The 22,504-nt window shown below is 34.3% G+C and overlaps 1 protein-coding gene across 2 annotated transcripts; it reads left to right on the top strand.

The window, feature by feature from the left end:
* The first annotated feature begins 2,820 nt into the window (after positions 1–2,820).
* Positions 2,821–22,272, top strand: gab3 (GRB2 associated binding protein 3). Of its 2 annotated transcripts, none has more exons than XM_087807670.1 (10): positions 2,821–3,565; positions 9,272–9,572; positions 11,746–11,902; positions 14,784–15,175; positions 15,237–15,283; positions 16,349–16,559; positions 17,636–17,726; positions 19,770–19,827; positions 20,210–20,326; positions 21,927–22,272. In XM_087807670.1, the coding sequence occupies exons 1-10, from the start codon at positions 3,494–3,496 to the stop codon at positions 22,041–22,043; spliced, it is 1,563 nt and encodes a 520-aa protein (XP_087663796.1). In that variant the 5' UTR covers positions 2,821–3,493; the 3' UTR covers positions 22,044–22,272. The 2 variants fall into 2 exon arrangements, with proteins under 2 accessions (XP_087663796.1, XP_087663797.1); XM_087807671.1 differs by having other exon boundaries at positions 3,025–3,565; positions 15,240–15,283.
* The last annotated feature ends 232 nt before the right edge of the window (positions 22,273–22,504 follow it).

Raw genomic sequence — 22,504 nt, 5'->3', positions numbered from 1 at the left:
CTGAACACTGCTGCCATCCATCGGCGACTTCTATAAAAGCGTACATTTGATCAGCTTTTAACACTTTTTTATTGGGGTTATTTTTCCAAAGATTAAGATCGTAAATTAAGAAATTAAATGTGCTTCTGCTTTTAAAGAAATAAAAGACCATACATATCGATGTAATCTTTTTTTTTAAGTATAGTTATTGTTATATAATATTTTTTAATATTTTTCTATTTACAATTAATATTTAAACATTCACTGCATTATCTCGTCCACAGCTAGCGAAATAATAAAATAATAAATATAATATTATATTAATAATAAGAATTCGTTTTATTTATAAGAGGCATTTCACAGCAGAAGGACACAGCACAGACAAACATCTTCAATTTAAAAAAAATATATTTTGTTTATTAAGCCAGTTTGCTTCTTCAGAAAGATCTACCTAAAAAAATAAGTTTTATCTATCACATTCTTCTGTTTGTTTGTTTTTTAAAGAGATTTTGGTTAAATTTGATCAAGTCATTTAACAATATCATCGTCAGTCACCCCCTCGAATGCTTAAACAGTCTGAGAAAAGAAATGGAAAAACAACATTAACTAAACAAAATGTGAAACGGATAATGTGAGCGTCTTGGCTAACATGTTTAGCATCACAATCTTTAAGAACGCATAGAGGAAACAAAGTAAATGATGTGAAAAGCAACAAGGAAATTAATCGTAACACAGATTTGTACATTAGGAAAACAACAAAACATGAAATACAGTGAATAAGCTATTTTTAGTGTTTTAAGTATTTAAGTATTAAAAAGAGTTAATGTTACAGAAGGTCAGGTGAAAGGGGTTTCTATATTATTATTATTATTTTTATTATTATTACTAAATTACATTTCCATTTTTAAAGTAATATATATATTATTTTTTTACGGCTAAACATCAGCTATCATATTTAGTAACATAAATTAAGAAATATATTTTAAGCATTCATCCAATTGAATTAAATTAGATTTATTCCGGGTGTGTCAAAGTCAGTTAAGAGAAATTAAATTTACTACTACTATTTACTTTACTACTCAAATGTTTATTTTGAAGCTACGAAGGTCAGCATTATTTACTCAAAAAATAACAACATGTGATTTCATAAGGTCTGAAGCTGTCGTTTGTTCAAGTGTAATGGAACACGGAATCGATTAGCAGCGTAAAATATCAAACACACCCGACATTCATCTGTGTTGACAATGTCATTATCGAATAATATAAATAGTCTTGTTGAGGCTTTAGTTAAGTAAGTGACTGTACAACAACAAATAACTCTACTCTACGAAAACTTGATAAAGGAGAATTATTTAAAAATAGAATTTGATTTGCTCATTTTCTTTTAGAGTTGGAAGAAGGGTTGACAAAGATGCTTTTTTCATGATGTTTTAATGAAATTCAATACATTTCTATAGACATTTCTTTCTTGTTTTTTTGTTTTTTTCAATTCATATTTTACTTATGTTAGTATCATATGATTGTATGATTCATTTTTTCATAATATGTGTGTGAAATAAACATAGTTTGATTAATAAACAACAACCAAGACCTGGATGAATAAGAACCGACATGGAGTGTTGCAATTAAACATCTAGCCTCTAGATGGCAGCAGTCACTACATCCTCCTCAGCTACAGAAACAACGTAATCCAGCGAGAACCAGGTGATGACTGAGGACGAGAGGATACAGTCAAACTCCATCAGATTTTATAGCTTATGACATAATAAGCAGAGTCAAGGATGGAAGTAATATTTATTTATTCGTATTGTTATTTTATGTTTCATACGTCAATAAACCATGTCAAATAACATAATTCAATTTTTCTAATTACAATTAATATGCAAACATTCACCGCATTACCTCGTCCACAGCTAACGAAATAATAAAATAATAAAAGATCCGGGCAATGACTGAGAACGAGAGGATATAGTCGACTCCAGCAGCTTTTAAAACTTATTACATACTAAGCAGATACAAGGATGGAAGGAAAATGTATTTATTTTTATTCTTATTTTATGTTTCATATGTCAATAAACCGTGTCAAATTACATAATTTAATTTTTATATACACATTTAATATGCAAACATTCACTGCATTACCTCGTCCACAGCTAACAAAATAATAAAATAATAAAAGATCCGGGGAACGACTGAGAACGGGAGGATACAGTCAAACACCAGCAGCTTTTAAAGCTTATGACATTATAAGCAGAGTCAAGGATGGAAGGAATATCTATTAATTTTTATTGTTATTTTATGTTTCATATGTCAATAAACCTTGCAAAATTACATAAATCAAATTTCTTTTCACTGCATTACCTCGTCCACAGCTAACAAAATAATGATATAATAAAAGATCCGGGGAACGACTGAGAACGAGAGGATACAGTTGACTCCAGCAGCTTTTAAAAGCTGATTTTTGGACATATTTGGTTTGAAAACAAATGAAAGCAGTTACGAATTTGTCAAGAGTCACTCGGTCTGTAAATTCTGCAACACAACAGTCAAGTACGCGGACCATACTACAAATGTATATCCTTGTTACTACAATATTGGAATATATGGTATCGTAACACGTATCGTCAGATACACACCTCTAATTATTAATCATAATGTAATTTAACTTTATATAAAAATAATTATAATTAGTATTATCAGTGATTCGAATGACTCAAACATCCGGGGAGGCAGATTTTCCACTTCCACACGAGACTCTCCCATGAGGTGGTCATAATGTTACGGCCGCTCCAAGACGTGGGAGGACGAGCGGCAAACAACAACAAGTAGTACGACGGCATAGTTCAGTGGGTGTGTTGTCGAGAACACGCATGAGATGAAGAGGTGCAGCCTCCTGACTCGGGGGTGGTGACGTCTCTCTCTCTCTCTTTCTTTCTTTCTTTCTCTCTCTCTATCATCCCTCCTTCTCCTCCTCCAGGTTGGGAGGGGTCAACATCCAGATTCTCTCTCCCCCAGCACGCCTCAAGGTCCTGGAGGCACGTCGACCCAGAGCCAATCGCTCCTCCTCGCCTCATCCCTTGTGTTTGTCGTCTCCTAAAATCTAATATTTGATCAACGATCGGACAAACCTGTCTGGTGGTTTGAACGAGCTTCACGTTCCATTCTTTCTCTCTGACTGAGCACACACTCCTTAACTTCAAATCATTCCCAGCAATTTTTTTTATTTTTTTATTTTTTTTTATTTACTCCCACTCGTCCACTTGCTCGGGGGCTGCGGCGTGGAAAACACACGCTCTCGCTCGCTCTGCTGGTGTGATCAATTTCTCCACTTCCTCCTTTTTTTTTTCTTTTCTTTTTTTTTTTTTTTAAGAGTGGCTGGGCAGAGCAGCAGAAGACAGGATGTGCTTCGTGCTGTTCTCACTTTGGTAGCAGCAGCAGCAGCAGCAGCAGCAGCAGAGAGGACGACACACACACACACACACACACACTCACACACACACACTCTGCAGTCAAGATGAGTGCCGGGGATGTTGTCTGCACCGGCTGGCTCATCAAATCCCCGCCAGAGAGGAAACTCAAGAGATTTGTGAGTAGAAAGCCGGACACATGTTTACGTCCTTCTCCCTGGATGTTTATCTACTGTGACTTAAGTCAGCACTTTTTTCTCTTTTTTTTTTTTTAAAACATTTTATTTCCTCATTCCTGGTTTTGTTACGCCTGATCTCACACATATTTCACCTTCACACTTGTGTGGTTGTTGTGTGATTTTGGAAAAACATTAGGAAGTCCAGACAGTTGAGGAGGATATGGTCATGTTTACTGTCAGGCAGGTGGAGGATCATGACGTAAAAAACAAGGTTCCATGGATGGTGAAACCAAAAAACCTTATAACATCAGGAAACAGTGTTTTTTTTTTTCTTTAGAAGATGTGTCAGCAGATTCTTCCAGCCAGATATTTTTTTTTTGTGATGACTTTGTGCTCACTTCAGCAGAGGCAAATGTGGGTTAATGACATGAGATGAACCTTCACCGGACTCAGGAATGTGGCTCAGCAGTGCAGATAAAGAGTCGGACGGGGGGGGAAAAAACAATGACGGCAAAAAAACAATTGTGATCCATCAGCCGATGATGAGAGAATAGAGTTTAGATGAGTGAACGTGATGATGGTGTCACTGGATGATCCAGCGTGAGGCTCATAGATCCAGGGGTTGGCAATGAAAGAAAAACAAAGAAGAAAAGAATAAGAAAAAGACGTATTTTTTGGGGAAAAGTGAAAGGAATTACAAAGAAAGGATAAATATTAAAGGATTTTATATCTAAGTTCAATGTATGGAAGTATATTGGTGCCATCAAATATTGTACGGTTAAATTTTACTTTTCAAATGTTAAAAGTTGTTGTTTTTCTTTAATATGTTGTTGTTTCCTTAAAATATGAAATTATTATTTAAATAAATAAACTGAATACATTTTTTATTGAAAGGTTAAATTAGGTTATTTGGAATAAGTAAATAAAATGTTGTTTTTTTACATTGAAAGGTGAATTGAATTTGGGTTTTTTTTAATGTTTGTTTTAAAACATTTCTTCACAAATACAGTTTCATATTCTAATATATGCGGAATATATAATTCAAAAATAAATTATATTAATGTATTGAGGCAATATTATACCAACATTTGTACATTGAATTTAAAAGGCTACAAATTAAAATCAAAATATTGAGTTTACTCTTTTGGAACTAGAATATCAAAATCTATGTCTGAAATAGTAATATTGAATTTTAAAGAATATGCATTTAAAAAGAAAGTTAAGAAGATATATTTTTGAATTACTGGAAGTAAAATATCTCTTACTCCTTGTGTAAGAAAAATGCACTTGTTTCAAAAAATGTGTAGCCTTTAGAATTCAATATAAAAATGTTGGAACTATTTTACCAACATTTTTATATTGAATTTAAAAGGCTGAGAATGAAAGAAAAACTGAGTGTAGGAAATGTATGAGTTATTGGAATAAGAATGTCCATTTCTATGTGTTATAAAAATGCATTCATTTTGAAAATATGTGTAGCTTTTGAAAAAAAAAAGAAGTTATTATATACCAACATGAATATAGTGTATTTAAAGACCATATATTACATATTACATACAAAAGTTTAGCTAAACTAATTGTGGGAAAAAATGTATGATAGCAAAGCAAAATCTGATTATCTTTTAAAATATGTATTAAATGTAATTAATATTGAAAATGTTATACAACTTAATTTAATTTAAACATAATGGGACACAAAGTTCAACGTGAAGTGGCAGGTACTGGGTACTGGGAAAATGAAGGATGGAGTATTCAATATATAATACATGTGTAAACAAAAACAAATAACTCAATATATGCTTGACAACAAACTATCTTAAATAAATACTTAATTAGAATTAATTATTGTACTTACAGATATTCTGTTAAAACTCCTCCAAACCTGGAAGTAAATAGTTAGGATGCTATTCAAGATGCTAACTTTAGCTGCTAGCATCTTTCATGCGCCCTTTAAGATGAAAACAGAAATCGAACAGCGCTTAAACTAACAACAATTCTTTTTTCCCCCGCGGTGTTTTGACTACCGTTGAACATGAGGTAGAATCAACTTTGACTTTTGTACAAAACCACAGAGTTCTTCAGAAAGCACTGGAAGCAGCCTTTAGCTAACAGCTTTGGCTAGCTCCCAGATTAGCAGCGGAACAATTAGCATTACGTCAATCGTACCTCGGCTGTGTTTAACATCAAACATTCGCTTCTGGTTGAAGATTTTAGGATACAAGAGGGTGATAGTACTGGATTATTGTAGTCAAATTTTGTTTTTGTATCCCTTTTTATGAAGAAAATTACACTTGCAGTTGAGGATAACTCGCTATCTCCGACCGAAAATTCCATTCTGTCAGTTTTATCCAAGCAAAAGTATATATTTTTCTTTTCCATAATAATTGTAATGACTTATCATCCTATCGTGTGTTATTTTTTTACTTGTAATATATGCGTATACAATCATTTTACTCGAAGGTATGACTGGAATGAGGAATATTTTCCAGGACTTCCTGGAGTGTTTTTCCATTTGCCTCTTATATCGGTAACTATTTAAGTTGTTTCAAGTCCACCGGCGATGTTTGTGTTAGTGATGAGTTCATGAGCTGCTCTTGAGAAGATGTTGTGGCGTCTACTGGTAAAAATCAATGCTTTCTCTGCACTGACGCCAGAGAAAAAAAAAAACAGGTCAAGGTCTCTCGAGACGACTCGAGAGCTTACAAGGACATTGTGGTTTTGTGTGAAACTCCAACTTCATTCTGGCTTCCTTCACAGAACTCATGAAAAGGACTAGTTCAGGCTGTTAACCAGTGGCTGGTCGCTGACTTATCTACTGGTTTCGGTGGCGAGAGAGAGAGGAGAAGTGGTCATGGGAACTGATCTGGTTTTCCTTAAGACTTTTAATGTTGGAACTGTTCAGACAAATTCTAAAGGTTCCTGGAGTTAAATGACATTTTCTCAGGGGCCACTTTTCTTACGCGAAAAGAGTAGAAAATAATAATATCAAGTAATAAAATAAACTTAATAAGCTGAAATGATTTTGTTATTGTATTGTTGTTGTTTTTACAAAAATATTGTTTTTATTTTCACTTAAACATGTTTGATAGGCAGTTAATACTCTTAAATATATCAAAAGCAGGACAAAAATCCTTAAAACAAAAACCCTCTACAAATATTTTGTGACTAGTAATGAATAATAGCATTAATACTAAATAGAATTGTCAGCTTCTACGTGACCTTTGACCTCCAGATACAGTAGAGGCTGCTTTAAGGGGAACCAATGCAGAGTCCAATATGAATGCAACTGGAAAAAAAAAGACTATAAACTCCTTTTTTTTCTTTGGTAAATAAATGTTTAGCTTATACTGTTTCACCAGTTGGGGGAGCCAGATATACAGTATGTTCAATCTTACCTAGCGCTGCTTTAATGTACGTATTCATTTCATATATCGATTTTGCTGACTTTTATTCAAACAGAAATGTATTGACTTCAAACAGAAATTACTCGATTATCGTCGAGAAAACGCAGCAACATGTTACCAGGTCTGGTTAAAAGTAACTGAGGATAGAACCGTCGTAAGAAAAGAAGAGTTTTAGTTTGTATACGTGGGATTATCACACCGTTGATTTAAAATATCATCATCTTTTGATGTGCCGACAAAGTTTAAAAGTTTGATACTTTTTATCCAAGTTTTAATACTTTGCTTCACTATAATTGGAAGGTAATCCATCAATCAAACAGTAACTTGCAGCAGTTGAAGTTGTGTCACTCATCCGTGTCATGAGCCCGAAACAAACTTTTTAGAAATGACGTAGATTTCCTCTTAACGACACCAGCAACAGAGAGTTTTGCTATTTCCTTATGAAAATGACCAAGTGACGGATCGCGGCGGCACCGTGTTCCCAAATAAAGCTGACGCTGAAAATAAACCGGATCACAAGCCCTTCAAGACAAGAGAAACTAGTTTAACGTTTGACATTTATTTCTAGTTTAAAAATAAATGTCTGACATTTTCTGTTAAGTGCACAACTTCCTCTTTATACTTCTTGGAAATTTAGATAAAGGTTCCCCTTTAATAAACAGATAAATGTTTATTTTTTTTATAAGAATGTCATGTATTCTGAGAATTGGCTGATGACACTGACCTTATGATAAAACCTTTTAACGATATTTTTTTTTTTTAGTAACTGACTTTTTTGTTTTTTTTTAACTGTGAAGCTCAGGGGAAATTCTAGTGAATTTTTCGGTTAGAGTCCACAAAGACCACACCTGCACACTCTCGACATGTGGTTGAGAATCGTGTTCAAAGACATTGTATTGACTGCTTCGATTTCTCATCCTTACTTGTTTATTCAATTTTTAAATATACACAATCATTTTAAACGATGGAAATATTAGCTAGTTTGCAAAAATATTGCAGCTTTTATTTTATATTAAGGTGTAAAATAGAAAATGGGTTAAATAATTTTGAGAAAAATAAAGCACACACATATATATATATATATATATATATACAACATTTGAATTCCATATTTTTCTCAAAATTATTTATTGATAATAGTAATAAAAAAAATGAAAGAGAATAAGAAAAAATATAAATCAATTTAGATTTTTTTTTTTTTACATAATAACTTGGGATAATCAGAGTCTTTTTAGGTTAATATGCACAAGTACATAGTTATTACAAGTTATAGATTTCAACTCATAAGATAAGATAAAAGATGTTGTTTTAACCAATTATCTTTTAATATTCGGTATAACTAAATGTTGTATGTTTTGACAAATATAATTGTTAAAAGAAATAAAGCTTATATTAGTTTATTTTAAGAGCCAATATCTCAACATTTTATATTATTTTCTATAAGAAAATTAACTTACGCAATGACCTTGTACTGAAAGGAAAAGTGGTTTCAGGGATTCCATATTTTCTGTGTAAGTCACATGATACACAAGGGTATTCATTTGTCCATTATTTTACAAATTAATGTCTATGGCCTTTTATTTGTGCCTATTTGTTGAGCATGCAGTTGGAAATTTTGAGCACCTTAGAATATGTTTTGCGCGCACGTAAGTGACAGTTTGCATGTCATTTTTATTCAAGCACAAAATAAAGTGGTTTCAGCAAACAAAAATCTCATTAACGTTCAATAAATCTCGCTTTGCGCACGCAACCAATCACAGAGACCGGAGAAAACTTGTTTCTGATTGGCTGTTTGGTTTCATTAACAGGCAGAAGCAAACTATTGTCCATTCAACATTTTTCCTTTCACTTGCTGGCTGATGCAAGCGGTTTAATGTTCAGAAACACTTGAATGCAACACTTTTCCCGGCACGTTGTTGCCGTATGAAACCAAACAGCCAATCAGGAACAAGCTTTCTCCGGTCTCTGTGATTGGTTGCGTGCGCAAAGCGAGATTTATTGAACATAAAATAGTTTTTTGTTTGCTCAAACCTCTACATTTTTTTGCTTGAGTAAAAACGACATGCAAAGTGTCACTTATGTGCCCGCAAAACATATTCTCAGGTGCTCAAAATTTCAACTGCACGCTCAACAAATAGGCACAAATAAAACGCCATACATGTCCTCTAAAAATTCTTATCGTAGCATACTGAGCTAAATGCTAACGACTTGTTGTCTGATCACGAAGCAGTTTTTCTTGTCAAAGAAAAAGTTCAGAAATGATGGGATATATTTATGGAGCCTTCTTTTTGTTCTTCCCCAGGCCTGGCGGAAGCGTTGGTTCGTCCTCCGCAGAGGTCGTATGAGCGGGAACCCGGACGTCCTGGAGTACTATCAGAGCAGCAGCTCCAAGAAGCCGATCCGAACCATCGACCTGAAGGAGTGCGAGGTGGAGACACTGAGCTGCCAGCTCACCATCAAGCACGACTTCAGCGAGAAGCACCTCTTCGTGGTCAAGACCTCGGCGCGCATCTTCTACCTGGTGGCCAAAACCGAGGAGGAGATGCACGTCTGGATCAGCAGCATCAGTCAGATCTGCCAGTTCGGCGTCCTGGACGACGCAGGTGCGGATTTATCTTTTTTTAAATTTAAATGACTTTCTGTTCGGGTCGAAAACAATGGAACCTGAAACCTCCGCACGAACAAGTGCGGCTTTGTAAAAACCGCTGGTTTTGCATGTGGACCCGTCACTGAGTCATTGTGTTTTCGTGGGTGACGACTGAGTCAGACTTATGCTAATATGCTAATGCACACACTTGACAGCCTTCAATTAGTATCTAAAACTGGAATTTGAAAAAAAAAAACACAATAGCAATCGTTTAAATGTTGAAAAAAGAAAGATTCAATAATTCCAGATAAGAGCTTTGACATAAAATTGTATCATTTTATTTGTTGTTTTTGTTTATGAAACAGCTGCGTAGTATCATTACATGTATCATGATACAGCGTCTTCATTTTGAACGGCCACCAGATGGCCCTCTCCGCTTTATAATCTACTAATTACGGTGAAACCTGTGCTGTGTCTCAATCGCATACTTGTGTACTCAAAGTTAGTATTTTTAGTGCGTAAGTGCGTCTCAATTCTTAGTATGCGAAAATTAGTGCACCATGCACACTAAATTGGCGTACTAAAACGCCCACAAAACTGAGTATGGTTCGATGGACACTAACCACCCTAAACGGCCGCCATCTTAGTGACGTTTTAAATGGAAGTTACGTCATATATATATGTATATCTATTTATATACTTATAGGTGCATTTTCAGCAGCAGTAGGAGGATAAACACGTCTTCGGTGCTGATACCAGCTTAAATATCTCGCGAATATATCGATTCTCATATTTTTTCTTTATTCCTTTTTCCAAACTTGCAAAACGTGCTGCCAGCAGGTGGCGATAGCGTTCCAACAGATGGTTGAAACCATCGTTAAATAGTAGTAGAAGAAGAAGCTTTCACGTCATTTCCTGTTAGTGCGTAGCAGCAGTGTTTGATTTGAGACATACTATCTGTGGAGAATTTGCATACTAGTTAGTATGTACACTATCCTGATGCATACTAACTTCTAGTATACTAAGAGAAGTATGCGATTTGAGAAACAGCACTGGCAATGTTTTTAAACTTAAAGCGCCATCTAGTGGTCTCTCAAAAATGAGGACACTGTATCACGATACATGTCTGAGCTGTTTTGTGAGGCCTCATCACTATTGTCTGATACGAGAAACAAATACACTTGTGTGGGTTAAAAAATCCAAAATAATCTGGTTGAACAGTTGCAATCTGAGGCCCCTACACCTGCTTTCTCAAGTCCCTACAGCTGCTATGACAAAAATCTGAAATATTTTATGATAAAGTGAAAACAACAACAACTTGTCAGAAGCATAATTCAAAGAAAAGTCAAAAGCAAATCGGATTTTATGAAATAATAACCCTGGATTATGAAATAATTACAACATTTAGGGTTATTACAAAGAATAAATAAGTAAGTAAGTAAGTGATTTTTATTTATATAGCGCTTTTCCACACCAGGGTCACAAAGCGCTTAAACAATCAAAACAATATTCAATAAATATATACTTTAAAGATCAAGATAAAACTGATAACACAACAGTAGTTCCAGAAAATCAAGGAAAAGCCTGAACAAATAAAAACGTCTTAAGATGTTTCTTAAAGGTGTCAGATTTCTCTCCTCTGGTAACTTAACTTAATTATTATAGATTTGATCAAAAAATAAAATCTTTAAGGATGATATCTAATTCTTGCAGATGATACATAAGAGATATGTCACACATTTAGAAATGTTGCTTTAAATTGGTTAAAACTTTTAAACGTAGTGTTCTCTGACTGTTTCTTGTCTTATCAGAAAAGCATGCAGTTGAGAACATGGTTTTCAGGACTTAATCCCTCACTTTTTGTGTTCGGTTAGTTAAAAAAAATCCATCAGATAGCTTTTTTTTTCCTGCTCACACTCTCTACAGTAGATGACTTGTGTCTGTTAGAGGCGTGTCGTCTGCTCGCAGAGATATCACAACTGTAGCCGACAACGACCACATCACTGACGCCGGACCTACTTGTTAGAGAGAGAAAAAGTAGGTCACACCTGTGGTCAGAACTTCTGTTAAACAAATGTTTTTATCAAAAGCGAAATGAATATCTAGAGTTTGACTCGTATGTTTAAAGAAGATCAATTGTTGAGTGAATTCTTATCACTGGCCGTGTGTGGTCTCGTCCTCATCCACAGAGAGTTCCGAAGACAGCTTCCCCCACACCCCCATGTCCCTGCAGCCGTCCCCCGACACCCTGGACCGGACGTCTCTCTCGAGTCAACTGGATTCCGGCCTTCCTCCGGATTATCTCTATCTGTCTCAGTGCAAGACGGGAAGCGTCGGCTCGTGTAGGTGTGTGCAATCTGCGTCCCCGACAAAGATGTGAAAGCTCTTGACGGGAAACAAAATGTCTCGTCTATCTTGACGAGACATCTGACAGCTTCGAAAATGGATTTTCATTTTCATCGTTGAAAAATGTCATTTACCAGCAGAAAAATAGCATTGAATTAGTATAGTTTGGTTCTTAAACTGAATCTAGGTTCAAACAGTCCCATATAGTCGCCTTTTTTCCTTCTGTCACCTCCAGTTCCTTAGTATTAACTGGACTTTTACTGTATCTACTTTGGGAAACCTCGAATCCCCCAGGTAGGCCTCAGATAGCAGCCGAGGGAGTTCATAATTAACCTCATGCATGGTTAATAAATATTTACACTTGACAAACATTGAGTCGCAGATTGTAATACATTTAATATTTCAGCACAGTTTTGATTACGTTTTATTTACTATGAGCCACAGAAAGTAGGTCTTAAGTCAAGAATATCACGATTTAGAGTTAATACATAATCATATATATATTTATAGATAACGGTCCAGATCTTATGGGAGAGAAAAAGTCACAGATTGGAATATATTTTATATTTCAGCACAGTTTTGATAAAGTTTTCTCCATTATGTGCCACGGAAAGTAGGTCATAATTGCGAATTAAAGCTCTTAAGTGTAAATATTACGATTTAGAGTCAATTGATATTTGTTTTATTCAAAATATATAGCTATTTATTGTGAAATAAATAAACTAGATGTTAATTTCAATCCCCTGGGGACAAAACATTATATGTAAGTAAGAAATGTAATATGATCAATGGAATTCTTTATATAGGTCAAAATGTGTCATCAGGAAACCACAAAAAAAAGATAGAACAACTTTAACTTCCTGTTTCCTGTCCTGTTAGAATTTCAATTTTATTTGCCTCAAGATTTGGGTCAAAACATTATATTCAAGTCAAATTATTATGTAATGAGTGGAATTCTTTATATAAGGGAAATGTTATCACCAGGTCACGAAAATAATATAATAAGATATAATCAGGGTTTCTTTTAACTTCCTGTCATTTTAAAATTGCAACTTTATTGATAACACAGTTTTTTGTTTGGTTCTTAAGCCTCCAAGTTTATATCATTTTAGAATTGTATTTATTTCCTCCAATTTCAGATCAAACATGACATTTAATCAAAGACAGAATTATTATATAATGAGTAGGCATCTTTATATAAGTTACATTTAAATTCAAGTTTAACCAGGAATCAGACAATAGATTATTATTATTATTGTTAAATTCCATGTTCCTGTCATTTTCAAATTGTAACTTTATTTATAATTGTTTGGTTCTTTAACTTCCTGTTTCCTGTCATTTAAGAAGTTTACCTTAATTTTCTTCCTGCTTAAAAACGTTATGTTTAAGTCAATATTATTATATATATAATATAACTTTATATAAGTAAAATGTTTTAATCAGAAAGTCACAAAAAGAGATAGAAACACTTTTTAAATTCCCCTTTTCGTGTTATTTTCAAATTATAACTTTATTGCTAACCTCGTTTTTTGTTTGGTTCTCTAACTTCCTGTTTCCTGTCATTATAGAATGATATATTTTTTTTCCCCTCGAGCTTAAAAAGGTAAAAAATTATTATATAACGTGCTGATATGTTTAAATAAGTTAAATGTTTAATCAGGAAGTCACACAATAGATTACAATTATTGTTAATTCCATTTTCCTGTCATTTTCAAACTGTAACTTTATTGATAACCTGTGCTGTGTCTCAAATCGCATACTTCTCTTAGTATACTAGAAGTTAGTATGCATAAGGATAGTGTACGTTCTAACTAGTATGCAAATTCTCCACAGATAGTATGTCTCAAATCAAACACTGCCGCTACGCACTAACAGGAAATTACGCGACAGCTTCATCTTCTGCTACTATTTAACGATGATTTCAACCAACTGTTGGAACACTATCGCCACCTGCTGGCAGCACGTTTTGCAAGTTTGGCTGAAAATGCACCTGTAAGTATATATATATATATATATATATATATATATATATATATATATATACTTACATATATATATATGACGTAACTTCTGTTAACTACGTCACTAAGATGGCGCCTGTTTAGGGTAGATAGTGTCCATACTCAGTTTTGTGGGCGTTTTAGTACGCCAATTTAGTGTGCATGGTGCACTACATTTCACATACTAAGAATTGAGACGCACTTACGCACTAAAAATACTAACTTTGAGCTAGTTTTTTTGTTTGGATCTCTAACTTCCTGTTTCCTGTCATTTTAGAGTTGTAACTTTATTGATAAGCTAGTTTTTTTGTTTGGATCTCTAACTTCCTGTTTCCTGTCATTATATTATTGTAACTTTATTGATAAGCTAGTTTTTGGTTTGGATCTCTAACTTCCTGTTTCCTGTCATTTAAGAATTGTAACTTTATTGATAAGCTAGTTTTTGGTTTGGATCTCTAACTTCCTGTTTCCTGTCATTTAAGAATTGTAACTTTATTGATAAGCTAGTTTTTGGTTTGGATCTCTAACTTCCTGTTTCCTGTCATTTAAGAATTGTAACTTTATTGATAAGCTAGTTTTTGGTTTGGATCTCTAACTTCCTGTTTCCTGTCATTTTAGAATTGTAACTTTATTGATAAGCTAGTTTTTTTTGTTTGGATCTCTAACTTCCTGTTTCCTGTCATTATATTATTGTAACTTTATTGATAACCTAGTTTTTGTTTGGATCTCTAACTTCCTGTTTCCTGTCATTTTAGAATTGTAACTTAATTTTCTTCCAGCTTAAAAACGTTATGTTTAAGTCAAGATTATTATTTATAATATATCTTCATATATATATATATATAAAAAAAATGTTTAATCGTTTCCTCCATCTTTGACAGTTTCTCCACCTCCGAGGTCTCGCTGGAACAGAAGTCCGAGGAGAGTTCCCGAGACGTCGCCCCTTCGCCTCTCCGCGGGGAGTCGTGCTGCACCCCTCAGTTCAGCCCGGGTCCCCCTCTCTTCCCGCACAACCCGCGGTCGAGCAACCCTCCCCTCAGCGCCCCCTGCACCTCCATGACTCTCCCTGCAGCCACATCCTCTCCTCAGCACCACTGCGCCTCCAACGTCTTCAAGTTCGACAAACCATACCTGCTGGAGGCGTCGTGTGAGACCATCACTCCGCCTCCTCTGCCACCCAAACCCAGACCCGTGAGTCTGTGTCAGTTCCTCAGTCACACACAAGCGTTTCCCCGCAGGACGTCGCTGTCATGTCTGGATCATTTTAAAACAGGTACTTCATTTGAAAACCTCTATTAAAATTCTGTTTAACTGAGTTTTTTTGTTTCTTTAAGCAGATTCTGAAAGACCACAACTGCATCGAAGACAGAGTCTGAATTTGGTACGACTACCATGTCATTGTCATAAATACTAATACTACTACTTGGTACTAATTGTACTAATAATGCAAGTGGATATCATGACCTGTGGTAGCAGTTACTTTTCTTTTGTTTATGTTAATGTATGGTACCAGTAGATACATTTGTTTAGGCAACAATAATAATAAGACGAAATATATATCTTAACAATTTAATTCAAGACATGATATAAACATATTTTCCAAAGTTTTCTTGATAATAACCACCTATGTTTTTGATTTTGTACTGACACAAACCATGCTTTTAGGCATTCCATGGTTTCTTTATTTATTTACATGATACAAACAGGAGTTTCTAAAATGTTGTTTGGAGAAAACAAGTGTGCTAGATTGAAAAAAAACTAAATAATAAATATAATTCATAGTAAATTTTAATAATATTTTATGGTTTTAAAATGTTTTTTAAATGTGAATAAAAAGGGCTAGTTTGGAATATATATATTTATTTTAATATATTATTTACAAAGGTTTTTATAACTTTTATAAATATGTAGTGTGTTTAAAAAAGTTATTTATTATATACATTTGTTTTATAAACTATAATTGTTTCCCATCTGTTATTTTTAAACTTTTATACATACTATGTGCAGTACATATTATAATAGTATTTTGTTGTTTAGAAAACGTATTTATAAATGTTAAAAATAAGAAATTAATTAAAAATATATATATATATAAAAAGTTACAGCATACCCTTTTAAAGTTGTTTAGCTTTTCTTTGAAAATGTAATGAATATTGAACAAGTATTGTATTTTTCATTTAAGTGACTTATTATTTATAAAGTTTATTTTAAAATTTTACAAATGCATTCTTACTTTTAGGAATATGAAATATACTTTATAAAAGTGATTTATATTTATTATATAAAAAAAGGAATTTATAACTTCATAACCATTTTCTTCTTTTTTTATTTTCTAACTTATATGAATATTGAGCATATTTTATAGAATTCATATATTGTTTCTAACTTTGTTTTGTGGCAGGAGGGATGGATTCGTCAGCGTAATGTTGCTTCTTGTCTCCCGCAGCCATGCCTGAGCAGCACAGAGGACGACTTCTACATCCCGATGGCGTCTCCTGTCGTCACCTCCGAAGAGAGCGACGGTTACATCCACATGAACCCCATCGCCTCCTTCTTGAACCCCAGTGACGATTCCTCGGCAGCCTCTCCCTTGAGTCCACCTGTTGATTTTGTTCCTCCCCCGATCCACCGACACCTGAAGCCACGTTTAAGAAGAGGTGAGACTGTTTTATTATAATTATTATATATATTATTAGATTTAATGTTTATTTTTATATACCGTTTTGGCAACTAAACGTTTATCACCATCACAAGTGAGTCTAAAACATGAGATATTCCCTATTAATCAAATACATTATTTATCAAAACATAGAACATTTGTTTGTTGAAATTGAACTTTTAAAATTGAACCTGAAAAATGTTAAGCTAGTTTAATATTGACAATGGTACAGAATTTATATTGAAATATATATGTAATATAATTATAAAATGATGATTGTACATAGTAATTAGCATTTCATTTTATGACAGTTTTAAGATTTTTTTTCTCTCTGTATTTAAAATCGCCATTTAAGGAATTTTGTGTAAAAGAAAAACATCAATACACTTTAAAAATGCTGTATATTTTTTAAGATACCAAATCAAAAGCACTTTATCGATTTTTTTGCTTTTTGCTTTTAAATCAGATTTAATTTTCATCATTGATTTATATATATTAATATAGTGTGAATAAAATAAAATAATTGGATTTTTCCATTTACGATTACCTTCGGGTTATTGTTTATTTTTGTGTTGCAATTAAACTCCCAGCTGCTAGATGGCAGCAGTAACATCCTCCGCAGCTAACTGAATTATGACTACTGAGGACGAGAGGATACAGCTGCCTTCAAGCTTAAAGCTGATGTTTGGAGATATTTTGGTTTTCGAAGCAAATGAAAGCAGTTACGACTTTGTCAAGAGTCATGTGGTCTGTAAATTCTGCAACACCAGAGTCAAGTACTTGACAATACTACAAATATATCCTGGTTACTTACTACTGTATCACAATATCCGGGCCAGGCTTTGACGACCACCACCCTACTTGTGAATAAGTGAAGAAGAATTAATAATAAATAAGTCGATTTTCTATAGACTTATTAAACTAAAATGCATTTTTGAATTATTTAAAATAAATTATTTTTGCTTTAAGGTGACATATTTGGAGAGGTTGGTCCTGAGCTGGGAGCCAAGAATACCGAGTGTGCATGATGTACAGTATACAGACTGAATCTCCCGTTTGTGTCTCTGTTCACAGCTCGCCCACCTCCTCTTGACTTGAGAGGCCTCTCCACCATCACAGAATGCCCCACTCATCTTCCTCTCTGCAGAACGCTAACAGACTCACAGTGAGATCCTCTCCTTCCTCCATTGCATGATGTCAATTCAAATGCTTTTCAAGGGGGTTCGCGCATCAGAAAAGTTCCACGAATCACGCACAGGAGCCACTTTAGTCAGAGATCTTTTACAGATTTTCTTTTTGTTTTTCATCAACGGGTAATTTAAGGGGACCTTTAGTTGAGTTAAATCGGGATCCAGGCTTCACCTAACAGCCATAGAAGTCCACTAGTCTGCAGAGCAGCTGTGACAGCAGCACAACATGAGTCAATTACCGTATTTTCCGGACTATAAGTCGCTCCGGAGTACAAGTCGCACCAGCCATAAAATGCATAATAAAGAAGGAAAAAACATATATAAGTCGCACTGGAGTATAAGTCGCATTTTGGGGGGAAATTTATTTGATAAAATCCAACACCAAGAACAGACATGTCATCTTGAAAGGCAATTTAAAATAAAAATAGAATAGAGGCAACAACAGGCTGAATAATTGTACGGTATGTTACGTTACATGACACAACTGAGAACGTGCCTGGTATGTTAACATAACATATTAAGAGTTATTCAGATAACTATAGCATAAATAACATGCTAAGAAGTTTACCAAACCATCCGTGTAACTTCAAATAACTAAAATCCAATGAAATTTTCATCCTCGGTGTCACGTTTAAACAACTCCGCTAACTCCGGAGGTAGAAGATGCGGCGCTTCCTCTTCTACGTCGAAGTTATCAACACAGGCCTAGAGCGCCCTCTTGTGGTTTAGTGTGAAAATAACATGTGAAATGATATACCGGTAATAATGTGTTAATAATTTCACACATAAGTCGCTCCAGAGTATAAGTCGCACCCCCGGCCAAACTATGAAAAAAACTGAGACTTATAGTCCGGAAAATACGATACACACGGAAATAACTGGATTTAACACAATTATGAAGAGAAATGATGTCGTCAATGTTGTGAAGATGATTACATTTTATCTTTGTGGAAGATTTTTTTCAATATTTCCAAACAAAATATTTTAATTTAGGGTTACTTTTACCAGTAGCTCCAGCGCAGGTATAGCCAAAGTCAGGCCCGGGGGCCATTTGTGGCCTTCAAGGAGATTTTTATGCAGCCGGAGAGGGCCATTACAAACTATTTAATTCAACCAGGGACATTAAAAAAAATGTAAATGTGGATAAATGCCCACAAATCAGATGAAAAAACAAAGTAAAGCAATGCTAACAGTAAATGCTATTTCATAAATTCCATTTTTCTGTCCGTAAAGAAGTCAGACATTTTGCGTTGAATGGGTTGATGATACAGGAAGTTTTTATTTTTTAACTTCTGAGTGACTCTTGGTTAGATATCATTTTTGATCATTTTTAACCATTTTCAATTCATTAAATGTTAGTAAAATGTATGACATCCTTCCTCTAGTGGCTGGTTAGCATGCTAGCATTAGAATGCTAACACAGGAAACGATATTCAGGATGTAAAAGTTTAAATTGTGGGTTGGTGCAGAAAATACACAAAGGAAGTACCATCATGGTGATGTGTATTCGTCCAGTTTAATCCAATTTATTTGAAACAAAAAGTCTATGAGGAACTAAAATTTTTCAATTTTATTCAGGAAAGTGTTAAAAAATCATTGTCTTTGTTGACTTCTACACGACGATACACATTTGTTTTACAGAATTAAATATTTTATTATTACAGAATCTTTCTCCAATGCAAAAAGGTGCCGAATAAACAAGCTAGCTTTAGAAAATCATTTCAGGCTATTATTTAAACTAAAACCTCTTTATTTCTATGGTCGGTTGTGCTTGTTATTCCTGTGTCGTGTAGAAATAGCATATTTAGAAATATTTGCTTCTTGTGGCTCCTTGTTTTCACAGCTGTGACTCATGTCTGTTGAGGAGATAAGTGTAGAGGCAGGTCTTCTTTGTGCTGGTGTGACTCATAATCACCCACCACACAGAGAAATATATAAACTTAGCTGCTAAAGGATAATACTAAAAAAAAAAGAAAGATGGTGTGTTGTTCGACTTATTAACGTCTAACTATTCACAGCTTCCTTCATCTGGAAAGAAGGCTTGAGAACGGAGACAGAGAAGGAGAAACTTGCTCGGTAATGCCTCTATTTATTTATTTTTAAATAGTTATACAAAGCTTTAACTGCAAATACTATTCCTGGTAAGAGCTTGAACACTGTTTGATCGAAACTGTTGATGAATTACACACTTATTATTGGTGTGAAAATTGATGAAACGATCAGATAAAGCAGAAGACTTTTCTATCAGACTTGTGTTCCCAGAAATGTTTGAGTAAATCAAAAGTCAATTCCAGTATTGTGAAATATTTCTTTTGAAATGCGAGGTTTTTTTTTTATGGTTTTACTTGGAATTAAATAATCGTCACTCCTCTATGTGGTTTTTTGTCGCCTCCTTCTATTTCATCAGTGACCAAATGAAAGGATTAATGAGGGGAGTTTCTGCTTGTTTCTCTCGCAGGACTCCAGACAACACTTCCCTTTCAGCTGCGACGGGAATCAAAGTTGGACGCGCAAAACGAACCTCGACTACTTGTCGCTGGATTTCAATTCCGCATCCCCGTCCCCCGTGCAGAAGGTGAAACTTTCTGAGAGATAGAAAAAAGAATAGATGGGAACACTTGGGATGGTGAAAGAGGAAGTGGTTTTGTCTTTGGTAATGGTAAACAAAAATGGGTTAATCTACGAAAAAGGTTGCCTTCTGTGTCCAGTCCACTCAAAAGTGTTTTTAAACATTTTAATTAAATCAAACATTAGTTGTTTTAACTTCTTTGTAAATATAAGATTGAAATATAAGACACTTTTAGTAGGTCTTTGTATTGGCAAGAATCTGTATCTTACAGGGGCAACAATACAATATATTGTGATACTGTAGAAACAAGGATATATGTGTAGTATTATCGAGTACTCGACTCTGGTGTTGCAGAATTTACAGACCACGTGACTCTTGACGAAGTCGCAACTGCTTTCATTTGCTTTCAAACCAAAATATTTCCAAACATCAGCTTTAAAAGCTGCTGGAGCCTACTGTATCCTCTCGTCCTCAGTCATCGCTGCGATTCCACGGTATTTTATTGTCAAATCCATGGAGGACGTAATGACTACTTCAACTAGCGTCTGGAAGTTTAATTTAAACAGAAAATGACATTATTTATTGTTAATATTTATGTGTTTGTTGTATCAGTACAGTTTTGAGAAGATAAATATTGCAATATTTAAGCTAAACAATTTTTTTTTCTACGTTTTAGTCACTTAAACAATTTTCAGAAAGTTCTACCTCCGATTTAAACCTCAAATATAAATCATTTAAAATGTATTTGGTAAAAGTATTTGTTAATAGTAGACTAATGGTGGGTTTTTTGTTTGTTTTGTTATTTTTCTAGAAAACTGCATACATTACTACTATTGCAAAGTCACAGTTTTTTAAAAATAAACATCACAGACCGGAGCTGAGGTACCAAAGTAGGAAGATTCCGACAGATTTTGATTATATATTTGCCTTTTAACAGAGTTAGATAGGATCTTTTCTGCCTAACTTATAGTATAAAGGGTAAGAAAACAGTCAAACTAAAGGTTTTTATTTCTTTCAACTGGAAGTTTAAGTAAAGAAAATATCAAAGTGAAAGCTACACTAGCTAGCAAAGGCAGTAAATAACAGCTGGAAAAGAAGAATGTCACAAGAACAAGACAACTATTTAATTGAATTAAAGCCTGGGGCGGCATTTCTTTATCTATTTATTGCAGTTATGTGTGTATTACATAATAGGAACATCTTTTGAAAAAGAATAAAAGGCTTGTCTGAAATGATTTAAACGAAGTGACATCTGTTTCGTAGAATAGCCCATAGCATGTTTTGTTTTCCATCACTTAGTAACACAACAAACAAATGTCTTTCTTGACCTTTACTTGCACCAAAACATTTTTTGTTGCTATATATGGATGTAAGTGGACACAAACTTGAAGAGTGGCTGGCCGTGAGTGTGTGTGTGTGTGTGTGTGGGAGCTGTGCATGCTTTTCTGATAAATATTTAACACTGAAGGGAGTAAGACGGGGGGACGACTGTAGTAGAAGTAAAAGTATTTATAGTGTTGAATGTAGTGCACATAGCAGGAAAAAACAAGATTGTTCAAAGTACTTTTTTAAAATTTGTTTTTTTTGTGTGTGTGTGTTCATGCAGAAGCCATTTCTGTCTGATGAGTACAAAGTGGACTACGTCCTTGTGGACGAGAAGAAGACGCAGGCGCTGCAGAACACCAAAATGGAGTGGACGGACGTGAGGCAGTCGCAGACATGAAGAGAAACACGCGACAGACGAGCAAGAATGAACTTTAAAATGACACGAAAAACACACCATGTTTGTGTGTCCAAGCACATCCACGAGAACATTGACTGAGTATTACCTGTTGATCCAAGTGTTGTAATTTAAAAGTGTACTTTTATTTCTGTGTGTGTATATTAAAGCGTTGTGATTGTAAAAAAAAACATTTCTGAAAAGTATAAACACGTGTCTCACACTGTAAGAATCTTTGTTTCATGAACCCTTTTTTTTTTTTTTTTAAATTAACGCACTACGTTTACGTCAACAATCACAAATAAAAGTATTGAAGACATTTAGTTTGGATAATGTTGTTCATATTCAGAGAAAGCAAGATAAAATAGTTTTGTTATTTAATTAATTTATGTTTTGTTTATGCTTGTTAAATAGTAGCTGCAAAATTTAGAGAAAATATTCCTATAAACGTATATGTATTCAAT

Source organism: Callionymus lyra, chromosome 14 (assembly GCF_982586985.1).
Source record: "Callionymus lyra chromosome 14, fCalLyr1.hap1.1, whole genome shotgun sequence".
Taxonomy (NCBI): Eukaryota; Metazoa; Chordata; class Actinopteri; order Syngnathiformes; family Callionymidae; genus Callionymus; species Callionymus lyra.
Note: the sequence above shows the minus strand (reverse complement) of the source record. Positions and strands in the feature narration are given on the sequence as shown.

Coding starts and splice junctions, on each gene's coding strand:
- gab3 (XM_087807670.1), top strand. CDS start 3,494: ATGAGTGCCGGGGATGTTGTCTGCACCGGCTGGCTCATCAAATCCCCG. Junction 9,573..11,745: donor CGGCGTCCTGGACGACGCAG/GTGCGGATTTAT, acceptor CCTCATCCACAG/AGAGTTCCGAAGACAGCTTC. Junction 16,560..17,635: donor GAAGCCACGTTTAAGAAGAG/GTGAGACTGTTT, acceptor CTCTGTTCACAG/CTCGCCCACCTCCTCTTGAC.